At 60.0% G+C, this 21,705-nt stretch overlaps 1 protein-coding gene across 1 annotated transcript; it reads right to left on the bottom strand.

Moving 5' to 3' along the window:
- Window positions 1-809: 809 nt before the first annotated feature.
- On the bottom strand, window positions 810-6,631 carry DPEP1 (dipeptidase 1). The gene is made up of 10 exons (XM_069464762.1): window positions 6,500-6,631; window positions 3,224-3,356; window positions 2,905-3,037; window positions 2,633-2,783; window positions 2,452-2,521; window positions 2,015-2,191; window positions 1,842-1,926; window positions 1,687-1,762; window positions 1,074-1,209; window positions 810-993 (listed from the first exon to the last, which is right to left on the bottom strand). Exons 1-10 carry the CDS (start codon window positions 6,601-6,603, stop codon window positions 823-825), a joined length of 1,236 nt encoding a protein of 411 aa, XP_069320863.1. The 5' UTR covers window positions 6,604-6,631; the 3' UTR covers window positions 810-822.
- Window positions 6,632-21,705: the final 15,074 nt, after the last annotated feature.

Raw genomic sequence — 21,705 nt, 5'->3', positions numbered from 1 at the left:
GTCCTGCAGAGCCCAGCGGGCAGCTGTTCCCGCTCACACCAGGGCCGTGGTCACCCTCCGTCCTGCATTCTCTGGTGACGTCAGCTCTGAGGGACGTGGGCCCAGGGGCCTCACACTTGCTCACGAAGGGCGTCTGGGGGAAAACTCCAAGCCCGCTGTGCAGGGCCGGGGGCCGGGGCCGGGGCGGAGGCGTCCGTCCTCCCTGTGGAACCCAGGGCTATCTAGACGGGGCGTCCTCGGGGGCTCTGGCTGGAAGGGGGGCAGCTGGCGTTGGGCTATTCGTCCCTAGACGCCCTGCGGCTGCCCTGTGGGAAGGGACTGAGCGCCAGTCCCCGCTGGTGACGAGGGTCGTGTGTCTGGACCTGCGGGTCACAGTCCAGACCCGGGTTTTCCGCGTGTCACAAAGGGCCCTCGGTCAGGTGCACACGGCCAGAGCGGGCCGGGCCGGGGTGTGCGTGTGAGTGTCCGCGGGTGCGTGTGCGTGTGCTCACGCCTGCTCACGGGGCGGCCGCTGGAACCCAGACCGCGTGTTCTGAAAGGCCCTCAAGCCGTGTCTCTGCTGAGCGCGTTGCAGACTGCCGAGCTCCTGCCCCGATGTCCAGCCAGGAGCCGTTTCCACGGAACCTGCTCCCAGGCCGCCCTCCAGGGCCAGCACTGACCACACACACCCTCGGGGTTGGAAGGTCACTGCTTTTATTGAGGGTCTGCTGGGGGGCTGTGGCCTGAGCTGTCCCCAGGTGTCCTGCCCCAGGGAGCCCAGGTGCCAGCTCAGGAAAGAGGCGAGTCCTCGTACATGAAGCAGGGTTCCCGGTCCCCCGTGGGTCACAGAAGACGCAGACTGAAGACCAGGGGGGCCAGGGAGGCCAGCAGGGCCCCCGGCTGGCGGCGGAGGGTGGGGGCGTCTGAGTAGCCGTACTGCGTCCTGCAGGAGGTGCCCAGCTGCTCCAGTGCTATGGGCTCCTCCTCCGCGGCGGCTTGCGTGTTGTTGCTCACCTGGGGACAGACGCAGGTGGGGCAGCCTGCCTGGGGGCGGGGGGTGGGGCAGGGGAGCGCAGGGGCGGCCCCATCCTCACCTGCTCCACGGCCTCGAAGACCCTCAGCAGGTTTTCAGCCAGCGCACCCCTGACCTCTGCCTCCGTCCAGTTCCTCCTGAGCAGCTCTGCGATCAGGTCCGGGTACTTGGAGACGTCCTCCAGCCCCGTAGGGAGCCTGTGTGGAGGCCGAGAGGACCAGGCTCTACAGACCTGGGCGGACCGGGGGCCCCCCCGGGGCACGCGGAGAGAGGACCAGGCTCTCTGCAGACCTGGGCCGACCTGGGCTGACCTGGGCCCCCCTGGGGCACGCGGAGAGAGGACCAGGCTCTCTGCAGACCTGGGCCGACCTGGGCTGACCTGGGCCCCCCCCGGGGCATATGGAGAGAGGACCAGGCTCTGCAGACCTGGGCCCCCCCCGGGGCACGTGGAGAGAGGACCAGGCTCTGCAGACCTGGGCTGACCTGGGCCCCCCCGGGGCACATAGAGAGAGGACCAGGCTCTGCAGACCTGGGCCCCCCCGGGGCACAAGGGGGCTGGTGCAGTGGTCGTCCCAGCCCGTCCTGACACACTCCCCCCCGCCAGGCCCCTGGGGATGTGGATGGGGTCACGAGCCTCGAGGTTCATCCCCAGGACAGAGGTGTCACCGCCTTACCTTGTGACGCCATCAAAGTCCCCACCAAAGCCCACGGCTCCGGCTCCGGCCACCTTCTTGATGTAGTCCAGGTGGTCTGCCCAGGGAGCAGCAGGTGAGGGTCCCAGGTGAGACCCTCCCCAGGGAGGCACCGCGGCCGCTCACCCCCCACCTACCGGCCACTTGGGACAGGTTGGCGACCCTCGAGCAGGAGACGTAGTCGTTGTAGAAGTTCACCATCACCAGGCTGCCCGTCTCGTTCTGCTCGGGGAGAGGAGGTCGGAGCTGCGGGCTGGGGCCGGCCAGGGAGGCGCAGCCGCCCCCGCGCCCTCCAGCCCACCGGCCTCACCACCAGCAGCAGCACATCGTCCGGCACGTTCCGCCGGTGGGCGCACAGGCTGTAGGCCGAGGAGTGGCTGAAGATGACCGGGGCCGTGGACAGCTGCAGAGCGGCCTTCATGGTGGCCACAGACACGTGGGCCAGGTCGACCATGACGCCCAGGCGGTTCATCTCCCGCAGGACACGCTGAGAAGGCGGGATCGGGGTCCACTCTCAGCCACCCCAGAGTCCCGGCGTGGCGGGGAGGGCTCCGTCCCCCAGCTGGCCCGGGTGTTGTAAATCAACCCTTCGGTGGCTGCAAGTTTGGCGGCCGCCCCAGTTTCCGCTGAGCGCCCACCCTGGGGTGACCACCACTGACTCCATTGTACAGATGTGGAAACTGAGGCCCCAACTGGGTAGAAACCTTGTCTCAGTCCCCTGGCCCTCTGCCTTCTCCTCCCACTCACCTGCCCAAACTCGGACAGGCCTTGGCTCTGGGCCTCATCGCTCCCTGTGTCCACCAGCCAGTTGTCGGCCCTGGGGGAGCAAAAGGCAAGTGCTCGAAGGGTCGGAGCGGTGGTCTCGGCCCACCCCCGTCCGCCTGCGGGGGAGCCTGGCCTGGGGTCCCAGGGGGAGCGGGAGCCTCACCAGGGCGTGTTGCAGCTGTGGGTGAGCGTCAGGTACCGCATGCCCAGGTGGTAGAGCGCGCGCAGCACGCCCAGGCTGCTGTCGATGGAGTGGCCGCCCTCCACGCCGATCAGGCTGGCCACCCGCCCCTCCTGGAAGGCCTGCCGGATGCCTGTGGGGGGTCCCGGGCGGAGTTGGACACCCAGCGTCCGGGAGGTCCGACACCCCCTCGAGTGCGGCCGGCTCTCAGGACGAGCGAGGGTGGGGGACTCGGGGCCGGGCCAGGACCCCACCTGCGCTGCTGGTGACACACAGGAAGGTCTCGGGGTACATCTCGCACATGCGGTGGATGACGTCCATCTGCTCCAGCGTCCTCCTCACGGCGTCTTTGTTCTGGGTGTCGCAGGGCACGTACGCAGACCAGAACTGGGGGGCCGAAGGGACGAGGAGCTGACGGCGCCGGGCCCCAGGCCCGCCCCCGTGTGGGGAGCTGTTTCCCGTCCCCCTGGGAAGCCTCCCTGTGGCCGGGGTGCCCGTGGCCGGCAGGGAGGGCCCCACCCCCGCCAGGCCCAGGGGCAGATGGGACGGACCCTGAGGTGGGGCAGGACGCACCTGGCCCCCCACTAAGCCAGCCCGCAGCTTGGGGATGTTGGTGTGCGTGTCGGCCAGGGTGGTCAGGTTGGCCGCCTCGTCCTGCAGCCGGTTGTTGAACTTTTTCAGCAGCTGCCACGGCAGGTCGTTGTGCCTGGGGGGCCCGGGCAGTCGGGGTGGTCACTCGGGGCCCCCAGGCGGCCTCTGCACTCCCTGCTTCTCGGGCCAGGACTAAAGCCCAGGCCACAGGGCTGAGGTAGGAGCTGTCACTGAGCACACTGCGCCCCCCCCAGCCTGGTGACCGGTGACCACCGGAGCGCACTGTGCGCTGGGGTTGGCCAGTGGGTGCCGATGAGAGCGGGGCCCGGGGCCACACCCTCCTCTCTCCTGACACTTTCCAGTGTAGAGATTTCGTCTGCTCCTTGCAGGCAGGGGGCTGGGCATCAGGATTTGGGGGTACCCAGGCCCCTCTGCTGCCTCTGTCCCCAGGGAAGAGCCCTGCACCCCCTTCCAGTGGGACCCTCCATGCCTCCAGGGGACCGAGCTGGGAGGTTCCCAGAGCTGGTGGGGGAGGAGGAGGAGCAGGGAAGGGGGCCTGGGGGCTGCCGGAGCTCCCGGGAAAGCAGCGCCCAGCACCCTGGGCAGCGCACGCCCTGATCCGGTGAGCGGCTGGGAGGACAGACGGCGGGGCCGGCCCCCCACCCTGGGGGGGTGTCTGCTGGGACAAGGCCACGGCCCCACCCCCACCCCGTTTCCACCTCCAGTTCCAGCTCCCTCCTCTGCAACATGGGGACATCTCCGTACCTTCCACAGCGGGTCACCTGTGAGCAGCATTAGGATTATACCGAGGGACACAGACACCACCTTCGCACGGCCCCAGTCCACCCGCCCTCGGCTCTCTGAGCAAGTCGGCCCACGCAGCTCTTTAGGGAAACTGAGGACGCTCCGCCTTTCCCGGTCCCATCATCTGTACCCTCCCTGGGACGGTGCCCCCTACCCAGCAAACGGGCGCACGTCCCAGACACTGCTGTGACGGTCGCTGGGCTCCTAGGACAGGGGTCCGAGAGGGTCTCCTCTCGGCACCCTTGGGGACCCCCTGGTGCGGCTGTCTGTCATCTCCCGTCCTCCGGGGGCTGTGTGATTGGACTGAGGTGCCGGCCCTGGCCGTGCCCAGCCCTTGGCACAGAGCTGGTGCGTTTGCCGCAGGGCCGGGTGGATGAGCCCAGCAGGGACCCGCCCAGGTGGGGCCGGGCCGGGCAGGGCTTCCCAAATGGGACTTTACTCCTTTGCCTAAGAAATAGACCCAGGGTCCCTCGGGACCCTCAGGCCACCCAGGAGGAGGCAGAAGCAGCATTTGGGGCCACTCTCTGCTCCTCTTCCCTCCTCCCTCCTCCCCCAGGCCCCTCCACCCCTGCTGGAAACCAGGTGGAGGCCGGGGCCTCGGGTGGAACTGCAAAACCACAGCTCTGGAGCTAATCAGACCCACCCTCCTCCACCCTCCTCGTCCTGTGTGTCCCCGGCAGCGTGCTCGGCACGGTGGGATCAGGGTGTCCTGCTCAAGGGGCGAGCCCTGGGGCCAGCACCTGCAGGAGAGACTGCTGGCTGCCTCAGTTATCCATTCTTCTCCTTTTCCCCGTTAACGAGACACCCTACTTTTGACAGGACACATGACCATCTAGGATGAAGATACTTCCTTGCCCCTGTACAGCTGGGTGTGGCCATATGATCAAGTCCTGTCCTGTGACATCTTCCAAAAACTGTCCTTGACACACAGCGGTTGCTCACCCTTGCTTTGTCCCTTCCTCCTTCCCGCTGGCTGGCATGCAAAGGTGATGGCTGGAGCTGGCGCAGCCATTTTAAACCATGAGGTGGCTGTGGGAGCGCTGGCCATGCCAGCACTCTCTCTGGAATTCTGTGCCATTGGAGCTACTTTTTTGGGTCTTCCTCCTGCAAGAGTAGCTCATACTAATTGATCCACTATTACTGGTTTTGATTTTGACTGCCAAGCTACCCTAAGCTTTCCACCTCTTTGGCCAATCCCAGTCCCCAAATTCCAGCCCCCTAAGCATTCCTGGGTCTCTTAGCCATTGATTCTCCATGTGGGTCTCCGCACGGCCCCCAGCACCTGAACCCAGATCCCCTCTCTCTGTGCCCAGCTGCCCCGAGTCCCCTAGAAAGAAGGGACAGCTTCCCTGGTCCTCTGGCTCCTACAGTTGGTGACTTCCACCTGCCCTTGCTGGGCCCAGACCCTCCCCTGCCAGACGGCTAGGACGCCAGGGTTGGAGCCCAGGGAGATGGCCTCTGACAGGCAGGGAGGGACAGGGGGAAAGAGGGTGCACACGGGCCCCGTGACGGCCTTCCTCCCTTTCTGGGGCTGCCGCTGTTCCCGGAGTTTCTTGTGTAGTGAGTCATCCGTGCCTCCCACTTTTCTTACCGAGCTTTTCCAACACAACCCAGAGGCATCTGCCAAGCAGTGTTGACTGTGACAGCTATTGAACACTTCCTGTGTGCTGGACACAGCCTGCACCCTTGGTCCCCTCCCGACCCGGTGTGCAGCCCAACGTGCCCAGTCCCTAGAAGGGAGACGCAAGCCTTTTACACAGAAGGGCTGTCAGGGGACCCCGAGCAGCGGCGGGAGTGTGTGGACATCAGGGCTGAGCCTCCCCAGGGAGGACCAGAGGGCCAGGCACTCGGGACTTTAGGCCAGGGACAGCGTAGAGCTGGGACTGTCTCCCTTGGGCTGGAAGCGGGAGACTCCATGGTGGCCCAGGATGGGGGTGGATGGGCTTGGGGGGAAGGGTGAGATCTGGAGGCTTTGGGAGGTGCAGCTGCCCCCACTGAGACCAGGAGAGGAGCAGGGCAGGGACCCTGGTGGGGGGTCAGGCTGGCACAAGCAGCACAGGGAGGGGCCCTGGACACAAGCGGCGTGGGGTCCCCCCCCAGGGACAGCACAGGCCAGCAGGGTGGGGTCAGGCAGACAGGGGGCCGGCCAGAACAACACTGACGGAGAGGGCCCCCTGAAGCCTTCTGGGGACACAGCTGAGGCCCGAGAAGCCTGTGGCTGGTGGGAGGTGGCAACAGGCTCAGCCTCCCTGGCCCCTGCTCTGAGCTGGGCGCCCTGGAGCTGGGGCCTCAGCACGCCCCCCCCCCCCTCCCCACAGACCGTTCCTGCAGACCCTCGTCCGCTGAAGCCTTTGGGGTCCCAAGAGGCCCCATGGAGCAGTGGAGGCCAGAGCCACGTTACAGTCAGAGAAACTGAGCCCCAAGTCAAGGGTACCCAGAGTAGGGGCCACTCACCCATCAATGACAGGCGTGTCCTGCATGATCCTCTCCGCCTCCTCTCTGTACACGTCCGCAGCGCAGACGGCCACTAGGGGCCAGAGCCACCAGCTGGGACACATGATGAGGTTGGCGGGATCTGCTTTGGTAGCTGCTCTGGCACGTCCCTGCTGGCCTGGCCGCCCGTGCAGAAGGAGCTCGGCGCTGTAAGGAACTGCTCTGCCTGCAGAAGAGAGGGCAGAGGCCTTTGGCGGAGGAACTCGTCCATTTACAGCCCCGCAGGGTCAATGAGTAACCAGCACCGCCCCTGGGAGGTGAGGGCGTTGCTGTCTGGGCCAGGCGGAGGCATAGTAAGAGGCTGGGATCCCAGACCCAGAGAAGGGGTCAGAGCGCAGATAAAAGGACAGCGGGCTTAGGAAAGGGCTCGCACAGGCTAAGTGGTTAATGAATGTCAGCCCTCCTTGCTGACGTTCTTTTAGGTTCTTGTCCACCTAAAGAGGCAGACTTAACACAGAGAGTTCACTGGGGCCAAGCTTGAGGACTGCGACCTGCTGGCGTGGATTCCAGTGCCCAGAATATGTGCTCTATTAGCAGCAGTTACAAGACTTTTAAAGAAAAGAGGCAGTTCCTACGTAAGTCATTTACCAAGAATCTATGCTAAAATAACATAAGCTATTGATTGGCTACACATTGTTCTTTGTATCACACATTGCAGGAAGATAAAGCATGAGGCTAGTCAGAAAACACTGGGTAGGAAAGAAAGAACAAAACGCCTTTAGGCGGCTGCCTGCGGGCACAGGTTAGGGTCACGGCTGGCTGGCGTCCCTGCTCCCGTGTCTCTGGGCCTGATAAACGTGCCCCCCACTGAGCCCAGACTGCTCTGAGCTGTTACTGCCACCCGCTCCAGACCTGGGCGTTTGTCTGAGATCTGAAAGGAGAATTTAAACAATCATTCCAATACTGCACTCTCATGATGTACCTCTTTGCCTGTAAAAATAACTTTGCATTCCTCACTGTGGAGGATAAAACAGCACGTTTCGGGGAGACGGTTCATGGCCGGCAGCCCTCCAGCGCACAGGCCCACACTCCGGCCGCAGAGCTCTGGCCAAGCGGTTGGACTGTGGGGCTCGGGCTCAGGAAGCGTTTCCCTAGGACTGGGGGCCTTTCTCAGCCGCGGTAGGGCACACGCAGTGGCCTGCGGGGCTTCTAAGAGCCCCATGCCCAGGCCCCAACCAGTGAATCCCAAGCCCAGGGCTGGGCCAGGCACCCAAGGCTCCCGAGGGCTGAGGACAGGCTGACCCAGGCCTGCTGGGAGGGCCTGGGAGGGGCTGGCGTCTCCGCCCACTGTGTCCTCAGGGACCGCGGTAAGGAAGGACCCTCCCCCCGACACGCTGCCTGGGCTCAGGACGCCTGTGCCCCGATGCTGTCGGACCTCACACAGACCTGTCACAGACAGGTGCCCAGGCTTGAACAGGCCCCTGCCACGGGGCTGGGCCAGCGTCCTGCAGTCCCCTGCCAGCCCCAAGGACAGAGGCCAGCTCCTGTCCCTCCTCCTGCCTCTGGGAAGGGAGGTCACATTCCAGCCTTGGCTCTGCCGCCAATCGCCAGCCTCTGACCTCAGTTTCCCTCCCAGGCCCCCCCTCCCCCCACGGGGCATCGCGTACCAGGCCCCAATGCCTTTGCCTGCAGGGTTGGACTCACCTGAGCAGGAAACGCCTCCCAGCAAGGAGAAGGAACCAGAGTCTGGGCCCCCACTTTGGTCCACAGCCCCTAAGACCCGCTGGGGGCTTGAGACCACCCCGAGGCAGGGCCCACAGCAAGCGCCCAGGGGCGTCGGGATCCGCTCGGGTGGGGCCCGGGTCCGAGAGGCAGAGGGGACACATTCGTTCCTGGCGGGCTCCACACACGTCCCCTCCAGCCCACGCCAGGCGTCCACCCCGCTCGGCCTCCAGGGCCTGTTTCTTGGGACTGGGGGGGCAAGGGGCCCTCCCCCCCGGGAGGCTGCAGCACGGTGGGCGGCAGGGTTTAGAGGCCGTTTCTCGTGGGTGGGGTTCAGGTGGGCACAGCGACGGCTGAGCCCCAGGGCCCGGCCCGCACCACGCTGCTGTCCTTTCACTATGACGGTTTGCCTGCTGCACGTTTTTCTACTTATTCTCAACTTTTGTTCCTGTCCTTCTTGCTTCAGGGTTTCTGTTGGTTCTTAGCATATAATTGCATTTATTTAAAAATTAAAAAAAAATTTTTTGGAGACAGAGGCTCACTCTGTCACCCCAGGCTAGAGTGCTATGGCGTCAGCCTCGCTCACAGCAACCTCCAACTCCCGGGCTCAAGCGATCCTCCTGCCTCAGCCTCCCGAGTAGCTGGGACTACAGGCATGTGCCACCGTGCCCGGCTAATTTTTTATATATATATTTTTAGCTGTCCATATAATTTGTTTCTATTTTTAGTAGAGATGGGGTCTCGCTCTTGCTCAGGCTGGTCTCGAACTCCTGAGCTCAAACGATCCGCCCACCTCGGCCTCCCAGAGTGCTGGGGTGACAGGCGGGAGCCACCGTGCCCGGCCTGCACAGCTTTTTTTAAGCCTGGCCCCTCCTGTTTTCAAGTCATATTTAACCCTGTATTTCTCTTTCAACAGACAGAATCCTTAACCCTTAAATCACCGTCCACAGTGTGCTGTCGATATTTATTCAGATGCCATGATATATTTTCTTAGCGTTATTCTTTCCTGTGTGCTTCATTTTCTCTTGAGATATTTATTCTGATTTCTGTCTCACGCGTCTGCGGCACTTTCCTGTGTGATTTCCCCAGAAACGGGGGCCTCGTGTCTGAACCTCGTGGGAGGCGCCTGTGAGCACATGTGCGGCCAGGGCCAGCCGGTCCCCTCCCTTCGTGGGGACACGGCCTCCCCGCCCCACCCCCGTCCTTTCCCAGGGTGGGCCAAGGTGTTTGTCTCTGTAAACCTGCCTGCCGCTTCACTCTGAAGTTTTCATTTTCAAATTCATAATTAATTTAACTGTTAAAATTGTTGTTGTCCTCTGGTTATGCCTTTGTGATACTTCCTCGGTTTCGAGTCCGGTAGAAGAGAAGGACTAACGACGTCGGCAGGAGGGCACGGTGGCCTCCACGTCACGGAATAACCAGCTTCTCCCTCCAGCTCATTCCTCTGACGCTCGGTGGGAATTGAGTGCCTGGTTCTCATGACATAGTCTCCGCCCTTCTAGTTCTGCGACTTCAGGTGACGCACGTGAGTCCCCACTTCGAGGCTGTGGCCCATCCAGGCTGGCCTTGAATTCTCAACTTGAGTAGCACCCAAGGAAACGCTGCCACCACACCCAGCTAATTTTCCTATTTTTTTTGTAGAGATGGGACCTCACTGTGTTGCCCAGGCTTGTCTCGAGCTCCCGGGCTCAGGGATCCTCCTGCCTCGGCCTCGCAAAGTGCTGGCATTACAGGCGTGAGCCACTGCACCTGGCCTATTTAACAGTTTTATATGTTGTTCATCTTGAATTTTTTTGCATGAATTTGAGTTTTTAAAAACATATCGAATTAAAATACTATTTATCAGCCAGCTGAGGTGAGAGGATCCCTTGAGGCCAGGAGCTGGGGGTCATGGTGAACCATAGTCACACACACCACACACCCCGCTGGGTGGCAGAGTGAGATCCTGTCTCCCCCCCCAAAAAAAAAAAATTAGATATATATATGTGCGTGTGTAGATACTATTTATTGTGGCAACTGAGGTTTTTGACAACGTCATCCTTTGACATGAGCGCCTTGGTGTTGTCCCCTGCCTTCAACCTCTGTTCCTTACGCTGGTCCTGGCTGCTGTGTCTTTCGTGTCCCTGAGGGAGCCGGCTCTGTCTTCCTCAGGCCTCCGGCCCTCGCCGGCCACGGTGAGCCAGGCAGAGGCCAGCCCGGCTGGGCAGCGACTTCCCAGAGCGTCACTGTTGGGAGGCTGTCGGGGGCGGGACGGGCGTCATCAAGGCAGAAGCGTGAGGGACAGCTCCGTGCTCGGTGGCGGGTTCCACCTCCAGAGGTGGCTGCGGTACGGAGTCGTCCTCACACTCTCCTTACCCGTGCGATTCTGACTTGGCTCATCCAGAGGTGGGGTGACAGGTGATTTGTGACGAGTGACTTTGGCTTTCGAGTCTGTAAAGTGGGTGAGCAGCCTTAACCTCAGGGCTGCTGTCAGGCAGTGACTTACCCGTGTCAGCCTTCGGGCCTCCCTGGGGACTGTCCCCTAGTCTGTGTCCCGGGGCTGTTCCGGGCAGTGGAGAGATGCCCCTGTGCCCACCTCACCTCCTCCCCGTCCCACCCACACTGCGCAGCTGGTGGCATCTTCCGCCAGCTCCTATGGGTGGTCCCCCACCCGTGGGACAGGAGCCAGTGACACACGCCCTCCCCAGCTGGTCCCAGGGAGGAGGCAGCTGCAGCAGGACGGGCCCGTCCCACAGCGGAGACCACCCTGGTGACACCAGCCTGCCTTCCCTCCGGCCTCCGAGGTCACCTCCCGGAGCAGCCGTCTGCGCCCAGTCCTGCCTCAGTCTGTGCTTTCTGGGAGCCACCGAGCTGTTTCCTTTCGCGTTCTCACTTTTTGTAAATACAGAGATCAGTACGAATCGGAAAATCAGCCCCACTTGCCGTAAACAGAAGAAAGGCCACGGAACACACACAAAACTTAAACAGTGACATTACGTCCCAGCCAGAGCCGCAGGGAGGCCACCCAGGAAGAGTCCCAGGGCACTGCTGACGCTGCCCAGCTGGCCGGCAGAACCTGCCCACAACGCCGTGCAGCCGGGTCCGGCCGGCCAGGCTGGGAGCCCCGGGGCCACCGACCAGCCTTGGGCACCAGAGATACCCCCACCCCAGCTGCACAGAGGTCCTCAGGCCTCAGCCCACGTCCCTCACGTGCTCTGGTGCACACACAAACACGGGAGATACGCACGCTCCCATCTGAGCCACGAGCACGCAGTGAAAACATGCAGACACGCTGCACACACGTACACATGGCTGCACACGCGTGTGCAAGCATGTGTGTATTCACAGATACACCCACAGCCCGTAAACACTGTTCAGCGGACATGTGCAGACGCCATCCTTATTCAGGGCCAGATATGACGCTTCTGCACATGCAGACACGCACGCGCACACGCACGCACACGCACACGCACGCACACACACACACACACACACGTGCACACGCACGCACACGCACAGACCAACCCTGTCCCACACACGTGCACACGCAGGTCAGCACAGACAAGAACACTCACGGTGCCTTCCAAACCTGCACGGGCGGACGTGCGGACGTGCGACTCACGCACACGCACATGCAACCGTACGCGCAGATCCCTGGACACGTGCACACACGTGTGCACAGGGCATGACCCACATGCCCCGTCACACCCACGCTTGGCACAGGGGAGGGTGGCACAGGGCAGCTGCAGGCACCTTGTTGTCCCCACGTGGCAGCCTCGCCCACCCGGGTTTCTGGAGCCCCCCACCCCCTGCTTACGACCACCGCGGGGTCTGGCACCCGGGGCCCAAGTGAGTGTCGAGGAACAGGCGCACCCCAGGGACCCTGGCCCTCTGTCCCCCTCCTGGGAGGACCTGGGGCCTCCCCCACCAGGCCGATGTCCGCACGGGGTGCGGGGGCCCCGGTCCTCAGGTCCCTCAGCCCTCCAGGCCCAGCAGCACCCGGCCTCCACCTCTGCCAGCCTCACTCCTGCCCGCAAGGGTGACCCTCTGCCCGGCCAGGCCCAGGCGGCTGCCATCACTGCCCACACCAGCCACCCAGGTCGGTGGCTTCCCCCGTACCCCCTCATCCAGCCAGGCCCCCACGGCCCACCGAGTGCACCCCGGCCTCTTCCTCACTGTGGGAGCAGCTCGGCGCCCCTCAGAGACTGCCCTGGCCCCACCCTCTGGACACGGGTCCCCAACCCTCTCACCTGGGCTGGGCTGACGCCCCGTCCGCTGCGAGCCCCTGTGGCACTCAGCGGGCATCCAGTAGGTGCCCACTAACTGAGGTTCTCCCACTCACGGGATGTTTCCCGGTGGTGGGATCTCAGCCGTCGGGGCGGGGCGCCTTCCGCACCCCGTTACGGCCCCGCCTTGCCCTGGTCCCTGAACCAGCACCGCTCCCGGGACTCACCGTGAGCGGGTTCGGGCCCCCCAGCGCCCAGGTCACCAGCCCTGGGCTTTGTTTCTGTGTCTCTCAAGCTCAGTCTCTCTGCCGAGTTCTCCGGCCACGGAGAAGCCACCTCTTTGAAAGAAAAACCCCGGAGGGGCCTTCTCCGCGCACGGGGCGAGCTAATGCCTCACACATGTCAGCTGGTTCTCGTTTCCGAGACTCGCACGCCCACCGGGGCTGCGCCCACCCGCAGCCCGCGCTCCCGGGGCCCCCGTCTCTGGGGCAGGCCGAGGGGCGTTGGCGATGAGCCTGGGGTCTCCCCAGCGGTTTGGGGGTCCCTGTCCTGGGCAGGTGGGTGGCATCAGTGTGGCACTGGGTCAGGACGTGTGGGAGGAGGGGCTGCGCCTGGGCTCCCGGAAGGCCCCGGGGTGGCAGGGAATCCGGCCACTGGTCCCTGGCTGCTCCCTGGGGTGGGAGAGACCCAGGCCCGCTGTTGGGACGCCCTCTCCCCAGTTTCTCAATTGTGGGGGGCGCTGAGCTTCCCACACTCCCAGCTACAGAGGATCAAAGGCAATCTCGGATCGGAATGTCCTCTGGCAGAACCGCCAGGACTTTCGAAATCAGGGGAGGGTCTGGGTAGAGCTGGGCTGGCTGGAGACGGGGCTTCCCCCAAGTGGCTTCCAAATTCTGAGGTTGGAGGGGGGGCTGTCTCAGTGGGTTCCGGTGGGGGGCAGGGCGGGAGGGCTCCTGCCAGGCCGGTCACGGAGCCTGTGGCGTCTCAGGCCCCCGAGCAGCCCGGGGCCAAGGGTGCGGGGGGAAGACAGGGACCCTCCTCACCTCGGAGTCCAGGGGGCTCAGTGGAGGCGGGTGGCCGCCGCGGGACAGACCCTGCTCTGGGCGAGTAACTCGCTCAACCCTCCCCGTGCACGGGCGCCACGAGACCTAAGACCTGGCAGAGACCTCGCTCTCCTGGGTGCCCACTGTCCTGCCTGGGCCTGGGGGCAGCTGCCCGCATGTCCCCTGGAACGTGGGATGGAGAGACTGGGCCCTCGTGTGAAATCGCTCCAGGACTCCCGTGAGCTGTGTGCTTGGGGGCCTCAGTGTCCTGTCTGCGAACTGGGCCTGAGGCTGGTGGACACTCAGGAGCCAGACCAGGGCCTTGGGGCCAGTCGGGGCTCAGTCCCCCTCGAGACTGCGCATTCTCAGACCCCCACCCCCGGCACACGCCAGACAGGCCCGTCCCAGCGGCCCCACCATCCGCAGCTACGGCAGCTGCCACCCTCTGGTGGCCTTTCCCGACAGGCGGCTCCACGCTGCCGGGGGCCTTGTGTGCTTCTGCGGGGTGCGGCCCTGGGGCCCGTGCACCCCCAGAAGCAGCTTCTCAGCCCTTGTGGTCCGCAGGCCCTGAAGACCTGGGGGTCCCCACAGTCCTTCATTGCAACCACATCCCGCCCACCCCGGGAGCGAGGCTTCCCTCATCCCTGTTTCCCAGCCCTGTAAACCGAGGCACGGGGCACACATCCCGGTCCCCACAGCTCATAGGAGGTGGAGTTGGGGTTCTCATGCAGGATGGGGGTTCCAGAGTTGTGCTTAGACCACGGTCACTGTTCTCACGTTTTTGAAACGCCCAGGACAGCGTGAAGGCAGAAAGTGGCCAGGCTGTCCCTACCTGCTGTCCCCCTGGTCGGGACCTCTGAGGCCACCCTCACCCCGCAGGACAGGGAGCCCCGCCCCGACGCTGCTGCGGTTTCCAGGGGGCCCAGGGTGCGACTGAGATTCCTCGGAGGAGGCTGCCCTTGGACAAGGTGAGGGCCGGGGGAGGCGTGCGGGGCCAGGCCGGGTCAGACGCCGCCGGCCTCAGTGGAGGGGCGGGTGCTGCTCTACAGCTGCAAGATTGTAACTTTGTAACTTTATTGTAACTTTATTGTACGAAAGCAACGCCCACCCTCCCCCCCCCAGCACCAGATCCCGACTCCACTGCGCCTGGTGCTATCTTCTAGAACGTTCTGTGATAAGCCCGAGTTCCTGCACACGGCCCGCCCCCTTCGCACACCAGCCCTGGCGTCCAGTGTTGCACCCTCCCCGCGGCCGCGACGGACAGCGACGTCCACAGAAAAGAGGTTGAATGAGCAAAAGAAAAGTAACAACAGGTTCCTTGTGAGACAATTTTTGAAACATTGTTTAACTTGTAAGATCAATTCCGAGACAGCAGTTGCCGAGCGAACCCCGGGAAGGCTGAGCCCGGCTGTTACTCTGCGCACTTTTTAACTGTGTTAAGGTCAGTCCTGTCCGACCAACGCCCGAGACCCGCTGGGCGTGGACTCTCCCGCCACCGGCTGGACGTGGCTTCAGGACAGTCCCTCGTGTCTAGAACATCTCACGTCCCGCTTACGGGGAGGAGGTGTCTTTGCGTTAGACCCCAAGAACGTGCCCTGGACGTCTCTCGACACTATTTCTCCAGCTACCGTGGCGAGATGATCGCTCCGCCAGGCCAGGGCGCCCTGGGCTTCAGTGAGAATCAAAACGGCCCTTACTCTCCGGGAAGACGGGCCCTCGCCGGGGGCTGCTTTGGTTTTCACTCACTCATCCCACAAATCCTTCCCACCCAGTGGGGACACAGCGGGGCAGGACAGGGCCCTGCTCTCAGCCGGGCTGGAAGGCAGTAAGCAGAAAATTCCAGAACGGGGAGTAAGTACCAGGGCCTGGGCCCTCACCCGCCTCCAGGAAATCTTCCCGGAGGAAGGGTTAGGGTTAGCTGAAGCCCCCAAAGGGCAGGTAGGAAAGAGCAGTGTAGACAAGGGGACAGGCAGAGGTGTGGGCGGGGGGTGTGGCAGGGCTGGACCTCGTCCGGAGACCGATTCAAAGACAGGAGCCTCAGTTTACCACCTGCGAACGGCGGGTCTGACAACAGCTCTCACACCTTCTGGAATTCCTGGGTAACCCACCCGTCCCCTTCCCCGCACACCCCACACCTCTGCTTCCAGACCCGACTCCGTCTCCCAGCTGCGCACCCCTCCAGGGGCCCCCCCGCGCCCGGCCCGTCCACTCACCCTGGCCCCTGCGACGCAGCCAGTCCCTGGCCGGGAGCGCCCCTCCCCCACTCACAGCTGTGCCGGCCCCTCCCCGACACCTGCCTCCCCTCCCAGGCCTCTCCCCAGGAAGGTGAAAATGCCCCGTTTCCGCTGCCGGCAGAGGCCTGTGCTGAGTGTGGGGGCGGGGAGGACGGCGGAGGGTGCGGTGGGGTCAGAGAGAAAGGGTGAAGGGTGGAAGACAGGAGGAGGGAGCTTTGTCCCAGAAGTTTCTTTCCTCTCTCCTCTCAGCCCAGACTCCAGTCTCCTCCCCAGACTAGAAAGTTCTTTTACTGGCTTCCTCGGTTCCTGTGGGCGCCGGAGATGGCCTAGCGGTGTGGACATGCTCCCCCTCCTGGGTGGCGCCGGGGGTGCCCCGTGGTCCAACTCTGCAAGGCCAGACCTTAGAGACTGCCACATGTCAGCACACGCGAGCCTTCCTGCTCCTTTGTGTTGTACACTTTAATTGTGAAATGCGACACGTACACCAACAGGTGTGCACGACACACGTGTACGGTTCCTCCACACAGCAACTGCACACACGTGTCACAGCAGCCGTGTTTGTTATAGCCGGAGTGGACACAGCCAGACGTCCCGTCCGGCAGGCGGACGATGAATGAGACGTGTGCGTCCAGGCGGTGGCGTCTCACTGGGCCGCGCAGGGGCGGGAAGCGCAGACGGGCTACGCGGTGGAGCTTGGAACACTCTGCGAAACGGTTTCCACCGTGGGTCTCCGCTGTTCCCGTGAAACACGCCACGCGGTGCGGCTCCACGTCTCACCCTGCCGTGCAGCCCCGGCCACGGTAACAACGTCACGTCTGTCCCTGGGCGGGGGCCAGGTCAGCCGCAGGCACTGCGGGACGGCACGGCAGCTCCGGAGTGGACCCGTCCGAGCGGCCGCGTCGGGGCACCTTCCCTGGGCCCGGCAGTTTCCTTGGTGCCTGCGTGTCCACTTGGTCACAGCTCCGCCGAGTGCCAGGCTGGCACCTGTTCTGTGAAGCCATGGGAGCCAGCCTGCGTGTCCCCGCAGTGCCACAGGTCTGTCCCCTCCAGTCCCTCAGGCACGCTCCTGCCGCACCGCACAGCGGCTGAGCCAGGCCACCAAACAGAGGCACCAGGACTCACGCTCACGTCCTCCTGAACGGCATTTGGGGTACGTCTCAGCGCCTGCTACCCTAACTAAAGCCTGCTCCCCGAGAGAATGAGAGAATGCTTGTGTCCGGCACACCTGCCGGGAGGCTCTCTCTTTGGGGTTGGCTGGAACAGACAGTAAATTCTTCCGGCAGCCTGGAGATTTCTCAGGCAGGCAGTTCAATGGGGCCGAGGTTGTCCCGGGGACGTGGCCTTGAGCTGTGAGATTAGTGTTTTTTGTTGTTGTTTTTTTGAGACAGCCTCTCACTCTGTTGCCCGGGCTAGAGTGTCATGGCATCAGCCTCGATCACAGCAACCTCAAACTCCTGGGCTCAAGCAATCCTCCTGCCTCAGCCTCCCAAGTAGTTGGGACTATAGGCATGTGCCAACATGCCCGGCTAATTTTTTCTATATATATTTTAGCTGTCCATATAATTTCTTTCTATTTTTAGTAGAGACGGGGTCTCTCTCTTGCTCAGGCTGGTCTCGAACTCCTGAGCTCAAACAATCCACACACCTCACCCTCCCAGAGTGCCAGGATTATAGGTGTGAGCCACCGCACCTGGCCCACCTTTTGTTTTATTTTTTATTTTACTTTATTTTTTATCCAAAACTCTTGTATTTTGTCCAAAACACCTTTTGTTTATTAAGGATCAGTGGAACCGTCTGTTGAGATGCGGTAGCAGGGAGTTTTGGCGGGATGTGTGTGTAATCGGGCCATTCTTTGGAAACAAAAGGAAAAACATGATGGTTAGAGCAGGTTCTAAGCCCAGCTTCTGGGCTGGGGCGCGGTGGCTCACGCCTGTCACCCCAGCCCTCTGGGAGCATCGCTGGAGCTCGGGGTTTCCACACCAGCCTGAGCACAGTGAGACCCTGTCTGTACAAAACAGAAAGACAAAAAATAAAAAAAGATGCACAAAGCAACAGAACCCAGCCGGGCATGGTGGCAGAGCCTGTGGTCCCAGCGACCCGGGAGGCTGAGGCAGGAGGCTCACTTCAAACCAGGAGTGGGAGCTTGCAGTGAGCTACAGTCGCGTCGCTGCGCTTTACCGGGGGACACTGAGGGACACTCTGTCTCAACCACAACAACAGCAACAACAACAACAAAAAAAAAAAAAAAAAGGAAGAAACATAAAAAAATGATAAAGCAAACCCAGCTTCTGAGTCCAAAGGGCAGCTGGTTGGGATGATTTCTGGACTTTGGGCTCTGGGAATTTCTAGATGGTGGGCTGAGCACCCGGTGAACTTGCCCGTGTGTAGCTGAGAGGAAGCTCACCATGAGGAAGCGGCTCCCTTGATTACAGAGGCTGAGAAGTCCCACACTCAGCTGTCTGCACGCTGGAGACCAGAAACAGCCAGCAGAGTAATTCCAGACCAAGTCCAAAGGTCTGAGGACCAGAGGAGCCGCCGGTGTGTCCAAGTTCAAGGGTAGAAGACGGGCGATGTCCCAGCTCCGGCAGGCAGGAAGCAAAAGGGGCAACCCCCCCCCCCCGCTCCACCTGTTTGTTCTGTCCTGGCCCCCATGGCTGGATGAAGTCCACCCTCCACCCCCCAGTTCGGGCGCCAGGCTCCTCAGGAAACCCTCACGGACACACCCAGAAGCCAGGTGTGACCTGGACACTCCCCCGATGGAGGCAAGTGGCCGGTGGCATTAACCCCACAGTGTCCCCAGAATTAACACGATTGGTGGTGAATTCTTCCAAGTTCTTATCCCCTTGTCTGGCTTCAGTGTGAAGGCTTTTCCAGACGGGGGTGCAGGGGCAGCCAGGAGACAATCCGAGTCCCCGAAAGGACCCGCCAGGCAGGTGTCTGTTTCCAGCGACGCCAAGTCAGGAGAGGAGAAGAATTCAGAATGTCAGTTTGGAAGTTGTAGCCAGATACTGCAGGAAATTAGACCAACTGAAGAATTTGGTGAGGGCCGACAAAATGGGAAAGATGTCAGGATCCGCAAGTAGATAATAAAACTGCAAAGACAATGAACAGGATTAGAATCTGATAACCCACAAGGCTGTAGGCAGGAGGATCGCTTGAGCCCAGGAGTGTGAGGTTGCCGTGAGCTAGGCTGACGCCACGGCACTCTAGTCCAGGCAACAGAGTCTTGCTCTGTCTCAATAAATACATAAATATTAAAAAAGAAAAAAGCAAAGAAACTCCCCATCCCCTGCCCCAGCCCCTGGCAACCACCATTCCATTCTTTGATCCTGTGAATTTGACCACATGCATCTTGGATAAGATAACTCATACAAGTGGAATCATTCAATATTTGTCTTACTTCTGTCTTGTTTCACTTAGCATCATGTCCCCAAGCGTCCTCCATACTGTGGGATATAGCGGCATTTCCAGCTTGTGAAACCAAGTCCGAGTAGCATTCCACCGAGTGTCTGTCTGTTTACACACAGGTATTTATACACTGTTACCTTTTTATCACCTATCCACTGATGCACAGACTTCAGTGAATTTCTGCCCTCCTGAAGGCCCCGAAACATTATCAAGTTACCTGGGCCTGGCAGGAGGCGACCTTCTCACTCACCTGTAAGGCAGGAGCCTGTGCGCCAGGTGCAAAGCCCGTTTTTCCAGAGGGCTTTGTAAGCACTGGGGGGACAAAGTCAACTTTCTTTCCTTAAAACTGTGTGGTCGTATCTGACTTTATGAATCATTTTAAAACTGCATTTTAGTCAAAGCCAAGGAGGCCAGATCCTTATTCTATGTAAAGAACAATATTGCCGTGAAAATAAGAATGCTCAATAATAATTTTCAAGTTTTAAGGATACCAGACAGGAAGAAAAAGATAAATGTCTCAAGTTTGTTGACAAAAGTATAATTTCCTAGATTTTCAGGGATCATAGATAGCTTAAAAGAAAAGGGAAAGAGGTTTTCTTATATCCAGAAAACAGAACATTAAAGGGCCAGCAATATTTTGAAAAAAGAGCTAAAAGCAGAATCATCCTTTGTGAGTTCTCTCCGTCCAGCATTGCTAATTCTGTTACGTTTTATCTCAGGTTAGAGGTTTTGCAAACGTGTCAACACTTTTCCTTAGAGTTTTGGAGATCTTGAGTCAGTCTGCAAATTATTTAAGCTGTCACTTCCAGTGGGTTTCTACGGCAACCCTTCTTGCTGAAGACCTTGCTGTGGTCAACAGCTGGCGACAAGAACCTTTAGGAAAGCATCAGACAGAAAGAACAGCTGTCTATATGCAAAAAACTTAAAATGGCCAAGGTTAAAGATCCGATGAGAGTTCTTTATAAAAACAACATAAATGACAAGGAAATTTGGTTGTTTTTGTGACGAGAACATTTTAAGTAATGGCTGCAGTCGTAACTGCTAACACGTGAGGCCGTGTCTTGGATGGCAAGGGTGTTGGCAAAGTTTTAGGACTTTCATCTGATTCCTGAAATAATAGCATTTTGTCTGTGCAAATATAACCCAGGGAAGGTTGAGTCTCTCTTCTTTGAGCATGCTTTACATGTCATTCAATATTTCAAATAAGCCTGATTATTTTCACATCTCTTTTTTTTTTTTTTTTGAGACAGAGTCTCACTCTGTTGCCCAGGCTAGAGTGAGTGCCGTGGCGTCAGCCTAGCTCACAGCAACCTCAGACTCCTGAGCTCAAGGGATCCTCCTGTCTCAGCTTCCCGAGTAGCTGGGACTACAGGCATGCACCACCATGCCCGGCTAATTTTTTCTATATATATTTTTAGCTGTCCATATAATTTCTTTCTATTTTTAGTAGAAATGGGGTCTCGCTCTTGCTCAGGCTGGTCTCGAACTCCTGAGCTCAAACGATCCGCCCACCTCGGCCTCCCAGAGTGCTGGGATTACAGGTGTGAGCCACCACGCCCGGCCCACATCTCTTTTTTAACAAGGTGATGCAACAAATCCTTTGAGGTTTTCCAGGGACCCTCTGGAAAACTTCAGCCAGTTTGAAGTCGAGAAGACTTTTTTTGAATTTGATTTTCAGAAGTTGTCAAAAGATGTCAAAAGGTTTGAATATTTAAATAGGATCATAAGTCATTGTGAAACAATGTTTAGTTACCTATTAAACCAAAGTGACCATAAAAGATTTCAAAGGTGAATATAAGAGATAATAGAAAATAGTAAATCAACTAGCACGTGTATAACAGCAAGAGTGTCGATTACTGGGGCCCATCTTAAGGGTAACAGTTAAAAAAAATTAAGATAATTTGCACAGCTTTTTTTTTTTTTTTTTTTTTTTTGAGACAGAGTCTCACTCTGTTGCCTGGGCTAGAGTGAGTGCCATGGTGTCAGCCTGGCTCACAGCAACCTCAGATTCCTGGGCTCAAGCGATCCTCCTGCCTCAGCCTCCCGAGTAGCTGGGACTACAGGCATGTGCCACCATGCCCGGCTAAGTTTTTATATATATATTTTTAGTTGTCCATATAATTTCTTTCTATTTTTAGTAGAGATGGGGTCTCGCTTTTGCTCAGGCTGGTCTCGAACTCCTGAGCTCAAGGGATCCTCCCACCTCAGCCTCCCAGCGTGCTGGGATGACAGGCATGAGCCACCGCACCGGGCCTGCACAGCTTATTTTAAGCTCTCTATAGACTGATGTACAAAAATCTCCAGGATATCGGTGGTGGGTTTGTGTGTGTGTGTTTTTGATTTTTTTTGAGACAGGGTCTCACTCCCTTACCCTGGGTAGAGTGCAGTGGCATCATCACAGCTCACTGTAACCTCAAATTCCTAGCCTCAAGCGATCCTCCTGCCTCAGCCTCTGGGATTATGGGCACGTGCCACCATGCTTGGCTGATTTTTTAATTTTTTGGTGGAGACGGGGTCTTGCTACCCTGCCCAGGCTGGTTTCAAACTCCTGGCCTCAAATGATCCTCCCACCTCCACCTCCCAAAGTGCTGGGATTACAGGTGTGAGCCACCACA

Source organism: Eulemur rufifrons, unplaced genomic scaffold (genome assembly GCF_041146395.1).
Source record: "Eulemur rufifrons isolate Redbay unplaced genomic scaffold, OSU_ERuf_1 scaffold_107, whole genome shotgun sequence".
In the NCBI taxonomy this organism is placed as follows: Eukaryota; Metazoa; Chordata; class Mammalia; order Primates; family Lemuridae; genus Eulemur; species Eulemur rufifrons.
The sequence above is the reverse complement of the archived record's forward strand: the minus strand, read 5'-3'. Positions and strand labels throughout refer to the sequence as shown.

Bases quoted from the DNA above. Each gene is read 5' to 3' on its own strand.
- DPEP1 (XM_069464762.1), bottom strand. From the start codon at position 6,603: ATGTGTCCCAGCTGGTGGCTCTGGCCCCTAGTGGCCGTCTGCGCTGCG. The intron at 3,038-3,223 runs GTGCGTCCTGCC...TCGGCCCCCCAG, and splicing joins CTGGCTTAGTGGGGGGCCAG to TTCTGGTCTGCGTACGTGCC. The intron at 2,192-2,451 runs GTGAGTGGGAGG...CCGCCTTCTCAG, and splicing joins GCCTGTCCGAGTTTGGGCAG to CGTGTCCTGCGGGAGATGAA.